The following is a 24,341-nucleotide window of genomic DNA, read 5'->3' on the forward strand; positions in this document are numbered from 1 at the left end:
CAGTGTAGACCAGACGGTGCCACAAGTACTCCTGTTCTTTTTGCGGATACAGACTAACACGGCTGCTACTCTGAAGCATGGGTAGGGAATCACACCTCCCAACTCAAATGTCCCCTCTGTGTGTCAAACCTCAGCTGATGCGATCACCTCTGGAAAGGACAAGGAAGGTAAATCTCCATACATGTTTGGACCTGGCCCTCTCTGGAGATTGCTGACAATGGAGCTAAGTGTGATGGCTCTTGTGATCTGAATTCCTCTCCACTAAGAACAGGGCTGACCCTACTGACTAATTTCCCATTGACCAAACTGCTTGTCCCTATTAGCTTGGGCTGGATTCAAACCAATGCCCTAAAAGGAAGAGACTTTCATTTCCCAGGATCTCAATCCCTGGAGTTATTTCCTTTCTTTCTGTGAACATACCCTTATAAGCTTGTGAATGTCTACACTACAGGTGGGATTGAGCTCCCAGCTCAGGTAGAAATATTCCTGCTACCTAGACCTGAGGGTGGGCTCCAGCCCAATCCACAGTGTCCATACTGCTTTTTTTAGTGTGGTAGCATGAGCCTGTCCACCTCCAGCAAGGTGAGAAACTTTCTGAGCTTATGAAGCCTCTGAATGACATAGGACAAATATAGCAGTCTGCGGGCTTGATCCTGCAAGCCTTCAGCTGATGGTGCCTTCCATAGGCGTTCTGCATGCAGTAGTGGGCCTTTAATTATTTGCTGAAGCATAAATGGTGTGTACTTAAAAGGGAGAAAGTGATTATGATATAGGGCTTTTGTCAATTTGTTACACACAGATGTGCCGTTCTCAGCAGCTGCCACTCAAGCCATAGATCATAAAAGGGTAATAGATGTGGGCATTGCAATGCCATTACGTATCCTTAGGAACCCAGGTTTTTCTAAAGCAAAACAGGGGTGCACGTAATGCTGGAAGTGACTGTTGAATGTATAAAGGTGCTGTGCAATATCCAGATTAAAAAAAGACAGTTTCCAGTTGTCATAGTCCAGCAGGATGCCAATCCTCTTGGGGGGAATTGTAATCCTAATGTCTGGTGTTGTCCCACTGTGCAAAAATTCATATTTGTGCCTGCAAATGAAAATAGGAAGAAATGAACAATTGTCTGCACCCTGCCCCTTGTAGAGAGAAGCTGCTTCCCACATATATGTACAGCCCTGCCTCGCCCATAGTGTACAGACAGCCCCGCAACACCCTCCCATTCTGCCCCACCCCACAATGTATGGACCGTCCCTCCTTGCCCAGTGTATTACAGCCCTGCTCCACCCACAATGTACAGACTGTCTCACCCCACCCACAGCATGACCAGTCTTGCAGACATATATAATTGTCAGCTGCAGTCTCACAATCTTTACACAGGCCCAGATTCTCCCCATCTGGGAAAAATCAAGGTAGGGGGCTATGACCTCTGATGTTTTTCCCCATCCCTGCTAAATGTGCAGGGGTTTGGCCTCAAATGAGCGGGTGACCTGAGGTGCAATAGGCATCTGTACATCTTCAGAAGCCACCCCCATCATCTAGGAGTTATGCTGTACCAGCCACCTCCCCTTCCAGCTGCACAGTAGAATCTACTGGAAGTTAATCTTGCTTAGAGCAGCTTTATCCCCTACTCAGATCTGCAGTTGGATAGCTGCAGGCTCTGGCATGGAACATGATCTAAAGAACAACTGTTGTGCTACTCCACCCCCTCTAGATCCAGCCCTATTATCCCTAGAGCCCAAGTCCTGTGGAAGGTGCTCCAGGGGACATAGATGCTGCTGAACCATCTTCCCTGCTCCTTTGGGGGTACTGACACTCCTTGCTCCTGTTAGCAGATGGAGGAATTTAGCCCATTGAGCAAAGATTGTCTAATTTAGTGGAGGGCTTGATGGCACCAAAGTAACTAGCTCCGGTTGTAAAGCTATGTTTTCTAAATTGCATCTCGGGCTATTGTCCCAAAAGAACTCCTAATTCAACCAGAATGGTGCTGCTGAGAAAACCCACTAGGTTCTAGCTAGGCATATTCATTTACTAGATGATGATCTCTTTAAGTCGTGACTCCTGAGATACAACGAAAAGTCACAAGCAAACAGTGTTCTGATTTCAGTGCTTACTGAGTCAGGTGTTTGTAATGGAGTCAGACCTTTTCTCCTCCATTAAGTCACATTCAAATAAAGGAGACTTCCTTTAACAGTTGCTCAGACACTCGTATACCAGCCCCCCAGTGCAGAGCGCTGCAGCCGGAAACACAGGCCTTTTAACAGTGTTGAGATTGAGAACACGCAGCCTTTGTTCCCAGGGGAGCACTTTGGAGTGAAAATGGGAACCGTTTTTCAGTAGCAGCAGTGAAGTGATCCGGCATTTCACAAGGGACAGCTTCTTCCCTCACCACCCGCTCCTCCCAGCCTGTTCTCGAAGGCAGCCTGCTTTCCCTAAGTGTTCCCAGAAGAAGGGCCTGCAAGTGACTCAGAAATAAACTGACATAAGCCAGGCTCTCTTTCCCCCTAAAGTCCTTATTCATGAGATTCCTCCAGAGTCACTAACCCCAGAGTCACTAACTGCACGTCTTAGCCACATTTAGCAGGGAAATCAAACTAGCCTTCTTGCAGGGGCAGAAGAGGAAATAAGGTTGGTAGGTCTGGCCTGGGAGTGAGCAGCAGCCCTTTCTGTGTGAGAGGCGAGCCCAGATGTTAACAGGGCGGTCGCCTAGCCGGGGTCCAAATTGAGCTCTTGATCCATTGAATGGTGGTGAGCATGGGGACTCCCTCAGTGGTGGTTCCCTGGGTGAGGCACGCAGGGGGAATGCCTCAGGGAGTGCTCTTTATGTTCACTGCAAACCAGTGCAGTGTGTGCTGCATCTCCCACCTGCCCCCCTGGGTGCTCATAGGGAAGCAGGAGTCTTGGGGATGATTTATGGAACCTGTTTATGACTTATGAGTTCTGGTTGCTATGGCAAAGTAGTTACTGTTAAAACTGCTGTATCATGAATGCCCCTCTGTTGCTGTGTTTCCATCACTTTGCGCCACATGTCCACCAGACCCAATGGTGGGTCATTAGAACCCAGCTACCATCCAGTCAGGATGAAGCGACTTGGGGCAGTGGATTTGCTAAGGAGGTTGCCTGGAGCTGGCAGAAGATGCTTCATCCTGTTTTCTGAAGGGAGGTGGGGAGTGGAGAGAGTGGAAATTCTCCGAGCATGACAGAGAGAGGTCACAAAGCAGGAGATGATAAAAGGACTTGCAGGGAGAAGACTCAGAGAGACATGCACAGGAAGTTTCGGGCAGAAGAGGGGAACGTGGCTGGTTGGAATAGGCAAGCTGGGGGCAGAAGGTCCATGTTTCGGAGCCCAAGCCATGCACTGCAACAGAAGAACCTTGGATGGCGCCAGCCCAAAGAATGCTCTGGACCGGTGAGTAAAATGAGGCAGGGAAATGTGTGTAAGGTTTATTATTATTTTGTTATAGATCTGCCCGTTTCTCATGCTATTAAGGAGCAAAAGTGCTGTAGATTCCTGTGCAAAGTGTCTGTGTATTATATGCTATGCCTATCGTGTGCCGCCTTGAAGAGGTAAACCAGAAAAGCTCACACCTTCGGATGGATTCTGGGAGACTGCGTGTTTACTCTGTGGGGTGAGGGGGTGTCTGGTGTGGATCCCATGGTTGCGACTCTCATGAGGATGTGCTAGATAGAGGATCTCTACCCTGAGAGCATGCCTAGGGACCTCAAAAACCGGACAGTGCCTGGGCTTTGCTGAGACTCCAGAGGCTTTCAATACATGGGGAGCCAGCGGCTGGATCCCCTTACAGCAGTTTGGGAAGTCCCCAAAGGAGGCACTAGACTTCAGCTGTGACAGCCTCCTTGGGGCCATGTTATACCACCGGAAGTGCTACCCCGGCAATGGCCCTTGTGTTCTCTCTGGGTCCTGACCGGCAGGCTTAGCTGAGGAGCAGGAAAGACACCTTGCATCTAGTTATGTCCATTAAGTGCCTCGGCAGGGGGAAAGGAATCAAATCAATTCTGTACTTCTGGGTTTAGCCAAATACCTGCATCATTTACAGTCTAAATGGATCCATCACCTGGGCTGTTTCCAGCTGGGGTTTGAATGACCTAAAAGGGGGTCTGTGACCAACTTTTACAACACTGGTTTTGTTTGGATTTAAATGTGGGATGGCCCACTTCATGGAGAGGGGGCTGCTGCTGACTAGAACCATTAAGCAGCTTAAAAGACCTTTGTACAATGTTTCCAATGTACCTTTCCATTGCCAGTTCACAGAGCCAAAGATGGAAATTCACAACCACACTGTTCAGTGGCTGGCTTAGGCTTTTTTTAATCTGCCCATTGCGGGATGCCACATACAGCTCTCTTTGCTGTGGCCCCTGAAGGATCTGGAGTGCTGCAGCCGAGAGTGTTTACCTTGCTGGTGTGACAATATGTCTCATGCACCAGGATGAGCTGTTTGCCCCCAGGTACCCGTGTCTGTGAGTATTTTCAAAAGCCACGCCGACCCTGTATTCCATATTTTCATCGACTTCCACCTCCCAGTAATGTTTCCCTTGGAACGGTATCATGCTTCCCAGGATAGCAATACATCTGGGGAAGGAAAATCAGAGCATGTGATTTTTATATGCGTACCATTTCAAATGCTTAAATCTTCTGCACAAACATTAAATATTTACCAATAAAAGTGGATCCAGCTGACTTGTCAGCAAAGTGGGTTAGCTCCTCCGTGAGCGTAAACTGATACAGCTCTCCTGAAGTCAGTGGAACTGTTTCGGTTTACACCGGCTGAGGCTCTGGCCCAGATAATAGAACGGAAGTATTTACTCCTCCTGTTAAACCGTTAAAATGTCTTTAGATGTATGTCTATGCGTTTTATAGCATACAATAAAAGTGTGTGCTGAGATCTTACAGGAAGAGAGAGAATAGCAGCATATATTTTTTGGTTGTAGGCCAAATAGTAATTTGCTAGAAACAGAGTTCCAAGATACAGGTTGCACACACCGTTGTTATACCAGAATGAACATGATGGGGTTTAACATACCACAGCTAAAAGGCCACATAAATCAGGCTCGTGTGAGAGACTGTTTTAGCCATAAGCTTCAGTTTCTGTTCACTGTGCATTTTCATTTCCAGCAGCGCATGCAGCAAGCAGCATCGAGCCAGACAAATGTGTTTTAGTGGGGTCTAGATCTTGCATTCATTGAAGTCAATAGCAAAACTCCCATTGACTGCAGTGGTGCAGGATCAGGCGTTATAAGAGCCACCGTTCCATCAAGGTGTTTTTTAGCTAAAAATTCCACAGGCTGGTTATTGTAGTAAAGGTAAAATCCACAGAAACTCAGGGTCTAATCCTCTGGTATGGCACAGCCACCCTGTGCCACGCTGCCAGCAGAATCGAGTGCTACATCTGCTTAACTGGCCCAGAGCAGTCATGATCCGCTTGTGGTCTGGAAGCAAGATTGGGGCCCTTCCAATACACTCCTTGCTGTCAGTGTAGCAGGGAAAAGGGGACATGGCCAAGCTAATCCTTAGCTATAAATGTGTGTTTCTCCCATGCAGCCAGGGCTTTACTGTTACCTTCCAGTTCACCCACCCACACACCAAAGTGTTAGAAGTAATGGGACTACTTAATGAATAGGCTAAGACTCAGCGTGAGTCAGAGTGGCAGACTCTAACCCCGTATTTGTATGCAGAGTAGGATGGGTATCAAAACTGCTTCTGAATTGGTTCCCTCTCAAACTTGTCTTTATATCTCATTGGCCCATGGGGCCTTTAGACAGAGGCTGAGTTAATTTGTTTAGTGCCTTTAGCAATTTGTATGTTACTTAAACTTCTCAACTACACTTAATCAAGGGCAGTGAGTCCTAAAGGGCTAGCCAGCTGTATCCAGTCTTCCTCTGGAAAGATCAATGCTGTGGCCCCCTTCATATCAATGTCACAGAGCAGAGCTGGTGATAAATCACACAAATAAGTTTTAATTGCAGATTTACAGGCTCAGTTTTTATTTTATGGAAGTAAATTACAAAGGCAAAGGACTTAGCTGGCAAAAGTACAGAACTCAGCTGCCTCTAGGCATGATTAAAATCCCGGCTTGCCGGGAGCTTAATGCATGAAGAGGGGCAAAAGCAGCGAGAGAAGATTCCTAGGCCATGCAACACCTAAGCAGCAACCACTTAAAGCAATTCTGTAGTTCGTTAAAAGCCCAAATAAATGTCTCAAGACCAGAGCAAGACTGTTGAAATTTGATTTCAGAGAAGAATTCTTGCTCCTGCATTTTATATGTATTTGGGGGGTGGGAGAGGGGAGAAGAAGGAGAGGACATGCCAAAAAAGATGTGCAAGCATCTGGGAACAAAGGATTGCCATAGTAATTCAGATTGAGAAGCCAGCATGGCAAACCCGTCTCTGATTTAGCGGGCTAGGAAAAGCATTATTTGGTTTCAGATTACATAAACTTTCTGAAAAAAGTTTGCTGCAGAATTTCCTTGTAGCACTTGTATTAGTGATTTTGGCACAGGAGCCGTTTCCAGTGTGGAAGCAATTCTCCGACACCAGTATCCTGGCATAATAGAGGGGTCAGTTCACAGCAGCTTCAAAACCTCAGTCTCAGAGTTCAGAATTATTAGTGTGCCAGCACCCGCTATTTATGTGCAACATAAAAGAGCCCCTAGGATGATGTCTGAACTCCCATTCAGAATCATCAGATGGACTTTAATGGAGAGAATCTTCTAGCTCCTGGTTCCTTTACCATTGTGCCATCTAGTCACACACTCATCTTTTGCTTCACCTGGGCAATGGTGGGTTGGTTCTTTTAAATATAAAAAGGCCTAATTTTTGGCTCAAAATCAAAACACTGAGGTTCAAATCCTCTGGGCTAACTACTGTTCTGCACATGGGAGAAGGGTGCTAGGAGGTGGGGGCCCTCACATAGACACAGGCACGTGAGAGAACTGGGTTTGTTTAGTTTGGAAAAGAGAAGACTGAGAGGGGACATGATAGCAGTTTTCAGGTATCTAAAAGGGTGTCATAAGGAGGAGGAGGGAGAAAACTTGTTCACCTTAGCCTTTAAGGATAGAACAAGAAGCTATGGGTTTAAACTGCAGCAAGGGAGGTCTAGGTTGGACATTAGGAGAAAGTTCCTAACTGTCAGGGTGGTTAAACACTGGAATAAATTGCCTAGGGAGGGTGTGGAATCTCCATCTCTGGAGATATTTAAGAGTAGGTTAGATAAATGTCTATCAGGGATGCTCTAGACAGTATTTGGTCCTGCCATGCGGGCAGGGGACTGGACTCGATGACCTCTCGAGGTCCCTTCCAGTCCTAGAATCTATGAATCTATGAATAAGAATCTATACTGGGCCAGACTAGTGGTCCATATAGTCTAATATCCTGCCTCTGAGAGTGGCCAGTGACACATCCTTCAGATTTGGCCTAGCACTCCGGTAGGGTGACCAGACAACAAGTGTGAAAAATCGTGACAGGGGGTGGGAGGTAATAGGAGCCTATATAAGACAAAGCCCCAAATATCGGGACTGTCCCTGTAAAATCGGGACATCTGGTCACCCTACACTCCGGACTCCTGGTTGGGCCATGTTGAAATGCTGAGACTAGTGTAATTTAAATGAATGCAGCTAGGTTCCAGTTTTTAAAAACTCATCTCAGAATTGTTAATAAAAATAGATATTTTTTGCTTCAGTTTAAGCAAGTAACAATTGGAGCCTGAATCCCATTTTCAGAAGTGACCTAGGCCCAGATCTTCAAATGTATTTAGGTGGTCAACTCGACTGAAACAAAGGGAGACAGGCACCTAACTCCTATTGAAAATTTCTAACCTGCTTAAGCACATTTATCAGTCCCTCTGGGCACCTATCTTCATCTGTAGGTGCCTAAATCCCTTTATAAGTCTGGCCCTTAGGCTACTAAATTGCACCAATTTTCAATTAATCTTAGGTTCCTAAGGGCCAGATTTTAAAATATGTTTAGGCACCTAAAGGTGTTGAAATCAGTGGGAGTTAGACACCTATGTGTTTTTGACAATTCTACTAGGGGCCTCTCTGCATCTTTTGGCATCTTAATATCTTTAATAATCTGGCCTTTATGCATCTGAATACCTGTGGGGATCTGGGCCTTACTACCTAAGTCATTGTTGAAAATGGGATTTAGGCTCCTATGTCAATTGGGCATTTTTGAAAATTTTAGCCATAGTTAATTGTTAGTAAGAAGCAGGTTAGGTGTTTTCCTTTCAATAGCAACAGATAAAAACAGCCCCAAATATCACCATCCATGAATAGCAAGAATAAGAACTCATAGACACATCCCTGTGTTCCATTACATGTGAGGCGGCATTGCCATGGCAACTTTGGCAGCGTTTAGTAATAGGAGAGGGAGGGAAGGAACTCCCACTACCTCTTGAAGCCTATGAAGTGTGCAAATGTTGGATCACTGTATTAAAAAAAAAAATCTAGTAATTATGCTAATTTTCAAATCCCACTGCTGCTGGATTAAGAGTGTATGGTTTTGAGCAGTTTTTGTGACATTCATCTTTGGGCTTTGGGCTCTGTGCAGAATTAAGAGGGAAATGAGGTTCAAAGGCAAGAGATCAGTCTATGTGCGCAAGTGTCATGCAATGAGAAGGATGATATAATTTATATAACACGAGCTGAAGCAATCACAGAGGAAATTCTAATGATGCTACAAAATGAACACCAAGCAAAAAAATAGGAAGTTCAATAACGATGTCCCTCTGAATGGCTGGGGTGGTTTTGATTACAGAGTGACAGAGCCTGGAAGCCGTTTAAAGGAATTCTGCTCTGAAAAGGGACTAAGTCAAAAAATTAGGGCTTTTTGCGAATGTCTGAGGGACAGAGTCTCAGTTCCCAAGCTATGCTCAGCCCATGCATGGTGTAGAGGCAAAGGTGGCTTTACACTCCCTATCTCCCCTATTCTGGGCGTGCTGGAGAGCTAACACTGAAGTGAGTTTAAAACAATCACCTTTGCACTGAGATTGAGGGCATGTCTACACATAAGTGATCTCTCTCCTGCTATCCATCTCCACCCTCAGACAAACAGAGCTGTACCAATGCAGCTGCAGCACGTGTGGTGAAGATGCTATATGTTGACGGAAGAGCGTTCTCCTGCCGACTTAGCGCTGTGCACAGAAGTGCTTATGTTGGTGTAATTTATGTCATCATAGGGGTGGATTATTCATGCCCCTGAGTGACATAAATTATGCCAACATAAACTTTAGTTGAATCAATAATGAATTTTTTTGAAATTTTCAGCAAATCGAAAAATCAGAAGAAATTGCCTTTGGGTCGAACGAAATATTTTATTTTGACAAAATCAAAAAGATTTTTTAAAATTTTGACGGAGTGTAACCATTGTTATTGTTTATTAAATACAACTAAATGAGATTTTGAAAGTCAAAGTTGTTTCTAACTGAAAAAAAATCAGTTTTGTTTTGAAAGTATCTAAACTAAATGGTTTGATTTTTATTTATTTGTATTTACTATGACAATTCTGTGCAATCCACATTCATTTACTAAATGCTTCAGTGTTGCTGAATCTGCATTTTATGCTTGAAAAAAAGTTGTGTGATAAAAGCCAACTTATCAAGCTCATGGTGTGAATCACATCAGTATAATGGCCTACCACATTCCAAAGTGACTAGTGATTTTGGTAGCCCAATTTGAAATGCCATAAAGGGACCTTATTTTCAAAGAGCAGGTGGTCAGCACTGAAAAATCTGGCCCTTCTAAGGTGTCTTGCGTTTGGAACCCAAAAATGGAGGCATCTATTGGCACTTTTGAAAAATGAGACCACTATACATTATAAACACAGTGCTAAAAGAGCAACATGCAGCCCTGAGGCTTTCATTTGGCACGGTAGAGGTTAATCTGTGCCTAGATGGAACATAAAAAGGGATATCAAGTCAGTAAGCCCTTTGAAGAGAATTTAAAATTATTGCAAGTAAACAAAAAACAACCAGCTACGAAAAAAGTACATCTGCTGTGAGTGCTAAATTCCTATGTGTACCTTGTAAAACCGTTATCACGGAAGGACAAATCACATTCTAGGTTTTCTATTTCACTGCAAGCAATTGTTAATCCATCTTCTAGAACAGACAGCAAAGGATGGGCAGTGTCCTCATTAAGATAAAAGTAAGTGCCTACAAGAGAGCAGAATGGTTGTCATTTATTTGTCTCAGCACCTAGAAATTGCATGAAGTAATGTAGACATAAACTAACACTGGGCTGGAGAGCAGTGGCTGGATCCAGATTAGGGTTAATTAGGGAACTGGAAATGGGCCAGAGGCTGGTCTTGTGAGTTTCCTCCATTACGGGCCAAAAGCTTATCAACACATCTCTGTCCACAGCCACCCTGATACAGAAAACAGGACTCGTCTGGCTAGGACCAAAAGCCAAGAGTTGGGTTGAGAACCAAGTATTAAGATGTTACACCCTCTCAGAAATACTATGAGGTGGGTTTTGAAGTTCCAGTTTTGGCTCAACTCTATCATAATCCAAAAGGTATTAAAAAAAAAATAATGACTTGGGAAAGGGGTTTAAATTATTCACTATGGCCTCAATCCTCAACTGCTGCCTGTAAGTATTGGTTGCAGAAGCTGCAATGGAGCCATTTGCAGCTCCCCAATCGAGGGGTCTTTTCGGCCCCTCATGTAGGATTGCTCCAAACTAGTCCTAACTGAGTGTGGCCCCCATGGGTCAGCGTGCCAGCAGGGGATCACCAGAGCACAATGCACTTGCTGTCCTATTCCTGGGAATGTGGAGCTAAATGGTGCACTACATCACCTAGGGATTCCCCTATGCAAGGAGAATCTCCTGCTGGGGAAATCCCCAGATAGCACAAAGAGGTCAAAGCAGGACTCAGGAATTCACAGTAGGGTCAAGAACTTTTTGCACTAGAATCTTATGCTAGGTAGCAGGTAAGACCTGCTGGGTCACTGCCACTGCACAGATGACACACTAACAAAAATGAGCAAAACTGAAGCTGCCCATCCAGCAGAAGCAAAAGGCTGCTTTTTTGTATTTATGTTAATGCTGTTATAACCAGCAGAGAAAGAGAGAAACGTGGGGCCCAGTTCATTTTTGCAGTGCAGCTACTGTACATTGGTTCCACTGGTGTGAAATGGCTATCAAGCAACGGTAGGTGCTTCCCAGGGAACTCCTTCTACCTGGGAAGGGAGGGGGGGGAGAAGGTTCACTGGCAATTGTGGAGAAGGCTTAGCTGGCTACAGGAACAAGGGGTATTTTAGGGAGTCTGGAGGGATGGTGAAGGCTGCTGAGCTTCAGTTATTCCTAACTGGCACCATGGCACCTAGAGTTTATAGTAGGGTTGCCAATTTTGGTTGGACATTTTCCTGGAGGTTTTATCACATGACATAATCTTTAATTACTCTTTAATTCCTGGAGACTCGTGGAGACAGTTTATAGGCAACTGGATGTAAATTAGAGCAGTCCTCAGGCTGCTCTAACTTGACTGGGGGCCAAAGCAGCTTTTGGCCAGCCCAGCAAAGGGGAAGCGCATAAGTAGCGTAAAACAACCTTTGTCCCTGTCTCCCATGAGACAGCCCCTAATTCTGGCACTGGTGCAGCAGGGATGCTTTGTGTCCAGGGCATGCTGGAGAAGAGCAACATGTGCTGCAGGGGTAATAATGAAAGTGTGTGTTTCATCCCCAGCAAAAGCACTTTCTGATGATAACCCAGGGCGTCCATTTTCACTGCTGATGACATTGCTAGCATCCCAGTTTTGTGTTTCCCGTTTCCAGTAATACCAGGAGTTTGCATAATGTAGACTTTGTGAAGGTAAATCTCTTGGCACTAATCCCAAGGGAAATCAGCATAATCAAAATGCAGTTACTTCAATGCAAATACAATACAAACAACAGCATGGCAATTATTGGCATGTGTTACTGAAAGCAAACACATGCAGCGCAAACAGACGTCAAGCGGCTGTTTGTAATTTCAAATACCTAGATTGATTTATGCAGGTTGAAATGTCACACACTTGATAATAACATGATTACAATTGTAGAGTAAAGGGAACCAGACCACATAATCATCCTCATGGCCAAGAATAGAAATTCTGTGCAGGAGGGATTTGCGTAACTATTATGAAAAGTGCTGATTGACTGATTCTTCCATAATTCCCAGAAGCGCCATCTTTATGAGGCAGTAACTCTAGGAGTGAAGAAAAATTACCAACTAGCCCTCCTGGTTTGTCTGCATGTCAACATTTGACATGGTGTAGGTTCATGGCAAATACCCACGGTCACTGGGTTTGATTTAGTCTTTCAGCAGCATTTTGAAACATCAGTAATTTTTAAGCAACAAATATAATCCACAAACATCATTTTGAAATGTAGAATTCAAATGATATATTTACTATTACAAGAAATACCAGACGTGTGACTAGACGCAAGAGATTGATTTCAGTGGGCTTTGGATCAGGCTTTTAAAGCTAATTAGAGATTTATCACAGCACCTGTGGTGTGGATAGAGACCGGTTCACTTCTCTCGCTTGGACCACCCATGTTTACAGCTCTTACAGAGATAATATAACTTTGTCCTGGCTCCAGTTGAATTAGAGCTTCACAATTAGGAATTCCAACAATAGATCTGTAGAAAATAAATAAATGGAGAATTATAAGAATAAAGGTAAATTCTTTAGAGGCTATTTTCCAAACAACACAATTAAATGATTAGCTTCTCTTTAAACCTAGAACCATTTACAGTATTTTACTCTTTCCCGCTTAGCTGCCACCAGAGTGAATATAGGAGGGGAAAATGCCTGTTTATTCAGATTTTAAAATTACTGCACTTCACCCACATTCTAATTCCTTATAAATTCACTTTGCATCAACATTTGTGCAATCAAGTTTACTAACGTCACAGAAAGTGACTCCTCTCTTATATGGAAAGCAAATTTTAAGTTTGCTTTCTGTATGTGTTCACACCAAAATACTCATAGGAGTGGAACTTATCCAGACAGGAAACAGGGAACATGCTTTTCCAATGCTTGTACTGTGCATCATCCACTCGTATATTTCAGGGTATATTGTCTCATCTTTTCAACCTAAAAGTGCTTTAAAATAGACTGCATGCCATATGACAAGGGATTGTTTCATATCCCCAGACTGTGTGATAGATGACTGACTCACTCTGTAATGATATCTCCATTCTCTCCATTTGTTAGTTTGGACAATTCAACCGTGTAGGAGTCAACAGGATTCATGTTTCCAGATTCCCAGCACACCAATGCTGCATTTTCACAGCTTCGGCTCTCTTTTCTTTTAATGATAGGAGGTGAAGGAGCTAAAATGTATATAAAATAGATTCTAAACCATTTTGTTATGGGATTATCTATAAACATGCTTTGTAAATAACACTCCTGGGTTGTTGTTTAATTTCCATAGAATTGATATTAAATGATAAACACATTCATGACCTCCCCAATGTACAGAAAACTCTTGGGTAAATAAATGCTGGTGCTAGTCAGAAGTGTTCTTTGACCTGTTAAAGTTTTGATAGCAACCACAAAACAATCAGAAAAAAATGCGAATCCTTGCTGGTCCAGCACTTCTGTTCTTTTTCATGTTGGTTTATCCTTGCCATTGTCCTTTATCTTCACTGCATGGATTATTAATTTAAAACAATAGAGCATCAGCCAGCTATCCTAAGGCCCTAGGAGATCTTCTGGAGAGAGGATTTCTCACTCTAAATTGCTCTTGGGGAGTTAGATGCCAATGTGTTAGGAAAGAGAACAGCAAACCAGGGACTGTGCTTGATTCTGATGCATTTCAGATTTTATGAGGCATTCCACAGACTCTACTGAAATTGCCTCTAGTCTGACAGCATTGCCTATTCAAAAGTGCTCCTTGCACTCATGTTTACTTTTTAAAAAAATGTTTAAATTAAACCTGAGCGTGTCTGAATTTTTGTGGAGTTTGGAGCCAAATCCAGCTATCATGACTGGCCGCCTCACTCTATGATGGGCTGAACCAAAACCCTGGATCTGAACATACCAAAATTTAGGGATGCTCAGATCTGGATCTGAACTTTGTGGCTCTGTCTAATCACGAATCAAAATCTACTTTACTGCGCTGCAATTACAAAGTGCGGCCTGATGGACAAAATGGCAAAAGCTTTACAAACCTCTGAAGAGAGAGTAGCATTGTCCATTGCTTAGATATAGGAACCAGCAGAGCTGGGTTCCATTCCTAGCTTAGGTATAGGGTGACCAGGTGTCCCGATTTTAGAGGGACAGTCCCGATATTTGGGGCTTTGTCTTATGTAGGCACCTATTACCCCCCACACCCTGTCCCGATTTTTCAAACTTGCTGTCTGGTCACCCTACTTAGCCAATACCTTGTTTTGTGTCCTTGAATAAGTCATTTAACTCTGTGCCTCAGTTTTCCATCTCTAAAATGAGGATAATGGGCCTCATGCCCATTCTCTATTATTCTAGTATAAATCAGGAGTAACGCCACAGAATCCAATGGAGTTACACCGCACTAAAAGCACCAAGCCAGCAGAATCAGTTTGAATAAAGTATTATTATTATAAAGTCCAGAGAGTTATCATTAACTTCAGTACTAAAGTCACTTACTCATATTATAGTCATGAAGTACATTTACCTGTCACATAAACTGCTCTTTCACTCACTGGGCTGACGCCGGTGGTGTTTAAAGCACTGACCCAAAATTCATATTGTGAATTTGGCACCAGGTTAGTTACTGTGCAGTATGCTTCTTTCACTTTTAGCATGAGCTCTGAAATGAAAAACACCAGGTATTCATGCAGTTCCTTTACACAGACATTCATCATACTGAACCACGGCCCCGACTGCTGGAAAACATTGCTTTTTATTGTGCTTCTGAGCTGAGTTTCACACCATTCTTCGGTCTTGTCCGTTTGACTAGCTGAGAGGTCACATTGCTAACTCAGTCATGGTACAGTTGCTGGTGCCTTCATCCATCTATCCTATATGGGTACATAAATGCCATGAAGCATCATCTTCTGTAGTGTTAATACTACCCAAACTAAACAAAAATGAATGGTGAAGGTAACTCACCTGTCACTGGAGTTTCTTCAGGATGGACTCTGCACATTCCCAAGCACTGTCAATTTATCCCAACAGTGGAAATGTGCAGAGGCCATTCAAAGAATGTTGTTTTCATTATTTGGATCTTGTAAAGTTTACATGGGTTCGGCTTTCCTTTCTAAACAGCCCATTCAGCACTCTCAGGTCTCCATCTATGCTGGAAAATTGACTGTGCTCTGGAACAAGCAGTCTTACAAACGGGATTAGCTAATGCAGTTTTGTATCTGGGGTGGCTGGACAGGAGGGGAGAGTTGCAGCCTATTATTGACATTGAGCTAAACTGCAAAATGATTGTGGGTTTTTAAGTTGGCACATAGATAATCTGGTGAGCTGTGCTCTAAAATACCTCAAGTTAGATCAGCTACCCATCCCCGGAGCACTAGCAGCAGCAGGTACAGCTGTATTCACTGAAACCCTTTTTGAGACAGCTGTTGAAAATGGTCTCAGAAGCCAGTTGCTTTCTGAACTGGAGCCTACATGTGTCCCTTCTTACCAGCTTGCTCCTCACTAGGTGTGTCGTCACTGACTTGTTTATAATATAGCTGGTAGAACTCGACAGTGTCATCTGAGAATAGGCCCCAGCATACTCTCACAGAGGTGCCAGTCGCTGAGTTGGGAGCTTGGGGATTTATCACCGGAGCTGAAGGAGCTGAAATGAAGACAGATATTTCAGTTTATGAACACACGTCGGTGATGAGAGGAACAGGATCTTTCCCTCTTTCCCATTAAATGGCATGAGGGTACTTTCCCTCAGTGGAAGCATGATATGTTACTAACAGAGAAAAACCAAAAAGGTACCCAGTGTGCATTGACATAGTCTTATTACAAACAGTACTATACTAATGTGGGAACCTTTCAGAGCGCATCAGCAGGGTCTACCCGGAGCTGTTAGAGTGCAACGCTTAGAGTGCTCTACAATTTACTTACACACACACACACACACACCCCTGCCACCCAGTACACATTGCTGCACAGCATAGACCAGCCCCATGTTAACACAGAGCCCTGACCCTGATTGGAGTCTACACACACTGGGCCTGATTCCACCCTCACTAACATTGGTGTGCATCATGAGTAACGCCATTAAAGTTAGTAAAACTAGTGGGAATGAGAACCAGGCCCCTTAGTGTTTGGTCCAAACTCACCCACTTCCTGGGATTTACTTTAAATCAACAAAAACATCAACCTCAGCCTAAGGCAGCTCCCTAAACTTGGTTGTCCCGAGAGCTGCTGGCTCTGTGCCAGGTTAATTTTACTCTTTGTGAAAAAGGGAGGGAAAACTGGAGGCTGTCTCATTCCACACAGGATGCAGAGCTAACAGGATGAAGGAAGCTGTAGCAGAGAAGTCAATAGTGATCTGCACTATTGCCTACCAACAGATAAAGCTTTTAGTTCCAGTATTTAGGAGCCTCTGGAGATAATGTTGAATGCACAAACGTGAGGGAACATGTCAAATACTTGACTTGCATAATGCTCAAGGGCAAACAGGTTACATGACAAACATTTCGATACAACTTTTTAAAGCTGACCAGCAAAAAGAAAAAAAAAAAAGTGCCATGCCTTTTCTGACTCTTTATGATATATAAAGAAGGCCTGAAAGATCTTATTTTCAAAGGGGATTTTTTTTTAATCATTAGAAAGTCAAACCTTATGTACCCTGTTTTCCTTTGTGGACTCCAGGGATGACTGGAGAACTATAGGGTAATATCAGGAGAGCAAGCAACTGAAATCTGATTAATTGGGAGAAGTGGTTCAAACTGTTTTAAACTTTTGCTTTTGTTTTTTATTAATCTCCATTTAGTACAATGAGCTAGAAGGAAAGACAAGTTTTTTACAGAGTCAGCACCACTGCTACTTCAAGGAAAAGCTGAGAAAACTCTGAACCCACTTCTCTGAGTCTTCCAATAAAGTCACCCAGCAAAACTAGGGAAGACCATACTTGACAGTGTTGATCATTCTAACGTTAACAAACAAGCAGAAAAAAAATCTATGACAATAACTTCCAAGCCTCTTTTATCCATCATAAATATACAAACAAACAAAATATATAAGCACACAAGCTAACTTTTTGTCCTTGCAAATTCCCTTTAAAAGAAATAATTACTCCTGGGGGAATTCTGCACCAAAAAATTAAAAATTCTGCATACAATATTTTAAAATTTGCAAAATTCTGCATATTTTTTGTCAAAATAACGCAATATAATCCAGCTAGTTTCAATTATTTTGGTAATTTATTTAGCCTACAATACAATGGATAGAGAATGGGAGTGGGGAGCATTGGAGGAAATCACCAATCCCCCTCTGTCTAATAGTAATGTAGCTAGTATTGACCCTTTACTTCTAATTATTAATCAACAAATATATGCAGCCATATGCTCAATGTTACATCATAGGAAACTGAAGAGCAAATGAGGGCTGGGGACTCAAACTCACAATTTATATTGGCCACTGACCATCTCCAGAAAGGTCAGTAGCAAACAGTTCATGGAGCACATTTGATAGGAATTTTTTTCAGTCCAAAAATTTAGACCAGTTCTAATCTCTAAAGCAGCATAAGGCCATACTGTTCTTTACACCACTCTGACAACGTAAAGGAGCCTTGAAATTTTTAAACCAGTTTTATACTCCTGGGGTAATTCACTAAGAACAATGGGAAAAATTCACTAAGCAGGCAGGCTACTACATTCTCCTCTGCCGGGGGGAACAGAGCTGCCCCATGCCTACCTCTTCAGAAACATCCCAAAGCCCTGCCCCTCCACACCAAGCGTTCTGCAATAGCGAGCGGGACAGAGTGTCTCTCTCTCTCTCACACACATGACTACCCAGCCCTACCCCCTGCACCCAGGTGGTGATTTTTGTGTCTACCAGCTGCTCTGGGTGCCCAAACCAACCTGTCTGCACTGCCAGGGAATGGGCGCATGACCGCTCTTGCGGCTTCCCTTTGCTTCCCCATCAGAAGTCATTTTTCCGTGGGTAAGCAAAGAAATCTGCGGGGGCCACGAATTCTATGCATGTGCAGTGATGCAGAATTCCCCCAGGAGTAAATAATAGGCTTCCATTCAACATGACATTGATAATGCTTCTTAAATAGGATTGAAATAAGGATCAAATAGAATGAGTACCTGCGATGGTATTAATGGAATCCATTAGTTGTTGAACATCAGAGAAATCTATAACTCTGTCTTCAAAGTCTGGCAGTGTTGAAAGCTCTAAATCCATATCTTTTTTTAAAAATTCTCCCAGCCTGTAAGTGTAAAAGAGCCTAATTCCTATAAGACGATAGTACCATCCTCTCTGAGCGATCCTTCAGGCTACAACATCAGTGTTAACAAGAAGAGAGAGCTCTTTATTTTACCATTCAAAGAAGCTGCCTTATCTGACACACTAAAAAGAGAGCAAAGTCCTTTCTTAAACAATGTCTAGATGGTTGCACAAGATAAATCTTGGCTTCCATTTGTCACTTGCTCATACCATGTATTCAGAAATGTATTCTTGGACCTGCATAAGATTCGTGCTCACATTTAGTTATATCCAAATTGGGCCAAATCCTGCAGCTAGTTCTTACCGTCCATCTCTTTGTCATTCTTGGTCTTGCATTGGTTTGGCTGGCATGCTAGCTAGGGTGGGCCCATTAAGCAGGTGACAGAAAACATTTTCCCCTAAAGCTCTAATTCTGAAGGAAGCAAACTGTTGCCTCCAAAAACTGCATTCTTGTTTATTATTCATATTACAACAGTAGCCAGGTCAGGGCCTGAGTGGACTAGGTGCTATACAGTTGTTAAAAAGACGAAGCCGACCCTTTTTTCTTCTACTTGTTTTTATGATGGACTGAAGTGAATTAAAACATACATTTTGCAATTGATTTGGCATATCGCAGGGCTCTTTTCTGACCATTACTATATTTCATGTTATCAGTATTGAGCACCCCGGCTGCATTTACTAAACCTCCTTATTAATGCATAAATAAGCTTGTTACTAATCAGTGTATTTAGAGAGCCCGGTTTAGGCAGATTTTGTATCCAGAGCATTTCTTTAAGACTTGAGCAATCCTGTTTTTCAGTCACTGCAATCAGTTTTCTATCACTAAAGCAAAGTGACACTGACTTAGTTACGCTCTGTCTCTTATATATGTGCTTTATTAAATTAGTTCAGAATCAGTTTCAAGCTGTTAAACTTGTTTTGGAGACTTTTCCAGCGGCAGTTTAAACTAGAATGATGAAAGATTTGCAGAGCTCTAACTCCTAGCTTCAGTAACAGTCGGTGCACCCCTATCAAAGATAGAACGTTGTCACAAAATCAGTAAATACTTGAGAACACGGAATGCCCAACATTAGCGTTTTCAGAAGATTATTTTGGATGAGAAGGAGTGAAAAGCAAAACAAAATACTATTGATATTACCTGTCAACCACGGGTATTGCAGCCTATAAAAAAGAGAGAGAGAAAGATAGAAAGTCTTCCACGTATGCAAGAGCAATTTAGCTTTTTAACCCAAATGCAGACTATACAATACCAGATTTGTCTGACTGATTGTGTTCTAACTACTGCCACGAAGAACTAAAGAGCTTGTTTTCTCATAACACTTCTGATACCGAGAATCAGGGCCGGCTCCAGGCACCAGCCGAGCAAGCTGGTGCTTGGGGCGGCAGCTTGTAGGAGGCGGCATTTCGCCCAATCCTAGGGCGGCACGGCCGCATTTTTGTTGTTGTTGTTGTTGTTCTGCTCCGGCCGCCCTGTAGGGGCAGCGGCGTGGAGGACGGGAGCGCCCTGCAGCAAACCCGGCAGGGCAGCCCACGTCCTTCCCTCCCAGTCGACCGGAGCCGTGCGGAACCCTCTCGGCAGGGGGCATGGCGGGAGGGGCCGCATGGCAGCGCCCCACTGAAGCCCTGGCCGCCCCCCTTCTCTCTCTCTCCCCCCGCTCCCTCCCCCTCCCCCCACTAGCCAGGGCACATCTACAGGACAGGGAGTCCCCCTGCACCCTGGCTCCGGCCACGCCGCGGTTTTTTTTTTTTTTGCTTGGGGCGGCCAGAAAGCTAGAAAGCCAGAGCCGGCCCTGAGAATGAAGTTCAGGCTTACTCTTATTTTCAGCTGACCAGATCCTGAGCTAATTTGCAATAGGATTGTATGGGATGTAAATCAGCACCAACCAACCTCCATCCCCACACCTAGCTTCTACTAAATCAAGAGTGTAAAGACTTGCTATCATGCCCACAGACTGTCTCAAGCAGGAACAAGCAGCATCTTGGAGGCGAAAGGAAAATCTGTGGAGCGATTGGATGTTCTTTGCAGATATGAAGGGAAGATACATTTGTTGAATGATCTGTCTCCTTTTCCCGTAGAAATAACAATGCCCCCCACTCCCTGTGATGGACACTTATTTGATGGAAACTGAGCACCACCCATTAATATAAGACAAAGCTGCCCAAACTTTGCCTAACTTAGGGCAGGCTGGAGATTTTCCAGGAGTCTGAGGGCCACCCTGATTTGAATTCAGTGAGGCAGGCTATGGCCATTCTCATCTATAATATAGAGATGTAACCCATGGAAAGTCCAGGTCACAGCATGTGCTACTCCATCTCAATCTGAGCAGCATGCCTGAACCTGTTGGCTGCACGAACTTGTGATCAACATCTATTTCCTCCCCTCCGTGCTACATAAGGGGAGCATTCTGACCTCAGAAGAGATTGAAAAAATGGTTACTAGGGCCAATGCAAAACTGGGGAATGTCAGATCATGAAAAGCATTCAACAGGCCAAATCAAAATGATCAGAATAGAAGAGATCCATGAGGTCGGACTTCAGTGATATATGGTTTTATGTTACGTTTTGTAATGGTCAGTTCAGAAGTTGCTGCTGCTGCGCTACAGAATTGCTCCCCAGTCCTCCCCCCGACCCACACACCAATCATGGGACAGTTCAAGTTAGAGTGATCACTCATCGACTTTGAAAATTCCTGTTATCTTCCCAGAGGAGGGGCACCTGTCAAAGAAAAATATTTCTCTACGTTGCTTCAACTGCAGGTTTCATTAATCATTTTGCAGGAGTCCCTCATGTGTGCACTTGGGGCCTCCTATTTAACTGCATATTTGAACTTCCTGGCAAAATGAGCAAAACTAAGTGATGGGAAACAACATCCTACTGAAGCATTAATCTGCTTCTATGAGCCCAAACTAGAGCTAGAAAGCTAAGACTGCATGCAGCAATGAACATTGCTAAGCACTTCAAAAGTTTCCGACGTGGTTAGACCTGGAGAACAAACAGTATTTTCTCCAAGTCAGAATGACACACATGAATCATTGAGTTTACCAGTGACAAATCTCTGCTGACGAATGTTAGTAATGTTGAACTTATCATGATTGAGTTAGTACCATGTGCAAAGCACCTGGGGCACTGACATCATCATAAACCTAGCAGGTAGAGTGCATGACCAGCTTTGAATGTTCTATGGAAAGTCAATCACTCATGATCTTAACGCTGGATCCTTCTACTCTTGACTGGGCAGAATTCTGAGGAAATAGACCATCCTTAAGGGGTCTTGCCAGTTTAAGTACTTTACCTTAATAAAATCAGCTTTCTCCTTGTCCTTGCACAGCTCCTGAATTGTTTCCATCAGCTCCTTACAGGTGTCAAGATTTTCTCCACAACTGACCAGTTGCCCGTACAAGACTTCTAGCTTCTGTTTCTTCTCTTCCCCAAGGCCTTCTACCTTTTCTTCATATCTCTGAGTTAGTGTTTGCATCACTTCATTGTAATGCATCTCGAAGTTCTGCTCTTGGCGCCCAAAATTCTCCTGGAAGGCATTTGGGTTTTATTTCATTCATCTAAAGGCCTGAGCCAAAGCCCACTGAGGTCAGTAAGAAGGAAAATCTTACTGATATCAAATCAAAGTGATTGTTACAACAGAGACAATCTTTTTACATATAAATAGTTACTAGACTATGTAATATTATCATTGGATTATAAATAATTACCATATTTTATAACCAATGATTAAGCCCCCTCACCCCCCACAAAGGCACTGGGGATGCTAGACATTCATTCCAGATATAATACAAACATAGTAAAGTATAATACAAACAATAGTGTGATGAATAAAACCAGCCTCAAAACTAAAAACTAGAAACACAAATAGGTGCACATTCCAGTTACAATAAGTAGGTGTTTTCACCTATATATTTGCACCGAGCCACCGAGGGGAACCGTAGCACCCCATTGGGGATTCATGCATTCACTCTAGGGGAGCTGAGCAGCTAATGTTTATATCCTCACCTTCCCGAAGTGGGGGTCCAGTGGGAGGGAAGATTTAAGTGGAAATCTGGGGTTCCTGGCCAGCAGTTTTTTACTGTTCAGGCAGCGCGGCCTGGCTGTAGCCACCATCCGCTACCTTGTGCTACTGCAAGCTCCTTCCATTCAGATTTTCCACTATCGGGGCCAGGCACCCTGGGATGAGCTTGAATAAGCCAGGATTGAATCTAGCCCTTGATATACTGCAGTGCATTGTCTCATGTTACATTTTGCGCAGGGTAACCATGGCCTCTATTGCTGTAATTACTCATCCTGTATAAAAGTGAACACTACAGTCTTGTCAAAACAGCTGTGTACTCAGCTGGTCCCACATTGCGGAGTTAATCAACGAGCAAATTGCTTACCTCTACAGTGATGAAAATTTCCTCCAAGTGACTGGCAAAGTTTTCCATTTCAGTAACCTGTTCTTCTAATTTACGCATGTTTTTCTGAATCTCCTCCTATCAAACAGAGCATCATTATTAATAGGCTTGAACACTATTTAACAGATATGCAGAATAATGGAAGAGACCACGTGGATTATTCTTACCTTTGCACTTTCCACTGCTTTGGCAAGCTGGGTCACCTCATGGTCCTTATGATCACCAAACAATTTGTCAAAGGCTCTAATTGGAATCTTGCAAGTAGCACAATAAATATCAGCAGCTTCCTCTTCACTGTTTGGTTGAATATTCTGCTCATCTTGCCTGTCATCACTCCTAAGCTCTTCTTTGGAACTTGCATGATTATGCAACTCATCATATGCTCTTGCATTGTGTAGGTGTTGAGATTCATCTTGAGAATCCTTGCCAGGAAGTTCCTGTTCCTCTGTGCTTTCCATGTGATTTTCATGCTGAGAGCCGTTTACTGGTGAACTGCTCTTCGGTGCATTATATATGGAGCCATCTGATCCCGCTGCTACACCTTCCTTGTGAGCTGGTGTCTCTGTGCTCTCTAAAATCCCAGCTGTAGCTATATTCCCACCAAGAAGCTCCTGGTCTATTTCTTTATCCTCATCAAGCCCATATAGTTTTGTTAGTTCATCAACTTCCTTTTCCAAGTCATATGCACTTTGGTCAGAACGGCGAAAATCTTCCGCTGGCCCTGTTGACTCTTCGCTGGTTTCGCCCAGAGCCCCATCTCCTCTTCCAGCTGGCTCTTCAGGAAAGATTTCTAATCTTCCTTTTGATTCATAGAGATCCATGTGATAAAACGTTAAGCCTTCAGGCTCATTTTCATTAGATTCTGGACACATCATGGACGCTGCTGGATCAGTGGCTGGATCTAAACCTGCTGTATCACTACTGAAAACAAATTCATTCTCCATTGCAGTGGCAGGGCTGAATGACAGTAGTACTGTAAGGCCTTCCAGATGACCAGATGAAATGTGTTTTAGTCCTTCAGAATAAAAAGAAAAGAATTAGTCATGTGTTTGCTTTAAAATGCACAGACAGAAGAGGTTGAGTTTAGGACTGCTGTTGATCTGGACAGGGCCAGCTCCAGGCACCAGTGAAGGAAGCAGGTGCTTGGGACGGCCAATGGAAAGGGGCGGCACATCTGGGTCTTCGGTGGCAATTTGGTGGTGGGTCCCTCAGTCCCTCTCAGAGGGAAGGACCGGCCACCAAATTGCCGCCGAAGAATGAAGCAGCGTGGTAGAGCTGCCGCCGAAGTACTGCTGATCGTGCTGCCCATCGTGCCTTTATCTTATTTAGTTAGTTAGTTAGTTTAGTTAGTTTAGTTAGTTATTGCTTCGCCACTTGGGGCGGCAAAAAAGCTGGAGCCGACCCTTGATCTGGACCTAGGCCCTGTCTGGAAAATACCAGAGTTAGTAGATAGATTTCCCAACAGGGCTCTACTTTTGTCAGTGGATCTGCCATGGCTGATCCAAAACACACCTAAGGCCTCTTGTGTGCCTGGGGACAGAAAGATAAAATGGAGAC

General features: G+C 43.6%; 1 protein-coding gene across 1 annotated transcript; it reads right to left on the reverse strand.

The window, feature by feature from the left end:
* Window positions 1-28: 28 nt before the first annotated feature.
* FSD2 (fibronectin type III and SPRY domain containing 2) lies at window positions 29-23,787 on the reverse strand. The gene is made up of 12 exons (XM_034784022.1): window positions 22,952-23,787; window positions 22,767-22,862; window positions 21,674-21,907; window positions 19,520-19,542; window positions 18,243-18,364; window positions 15,614-15,769; window positions 14,654-14,788; window positions 13,178-13,331; window positions 12,502-12,635; window positions 10,033-10,165; window positions 4,412-4,588; window positions 29-1,089 (listed from the first exon to the last, which is right to left on the reverse strand). The coding sequence occupies exons 1-12, from the start codon at window positions 23,726-23,728 to the stop codon at window positions 837-839; spliced, it is 2,394 nt and encodes a 797-aa protein (XP_034639913.1). The 5' UTR covers window positions 23,729-23,787; the 3' UTR covers window positions 29-836.
* Between the last annotated feature and the right edge of the window lie 554 nt (window positions 23,788-24,341).

Source organism: Trachemys scripta, chromosome 10, assembly GCF_013100865.1.
Source record: "Trachemys scripta elegans isolate TJP31775 chromosome 10, CAS_Tse_1.0, whole genome shotgun sequence".
NCBI classification, from domain to species: Eukaryota; Metazoa; Chordata; order Testudines; family Emydidae; genus Trachemys; species Trachemys scripta.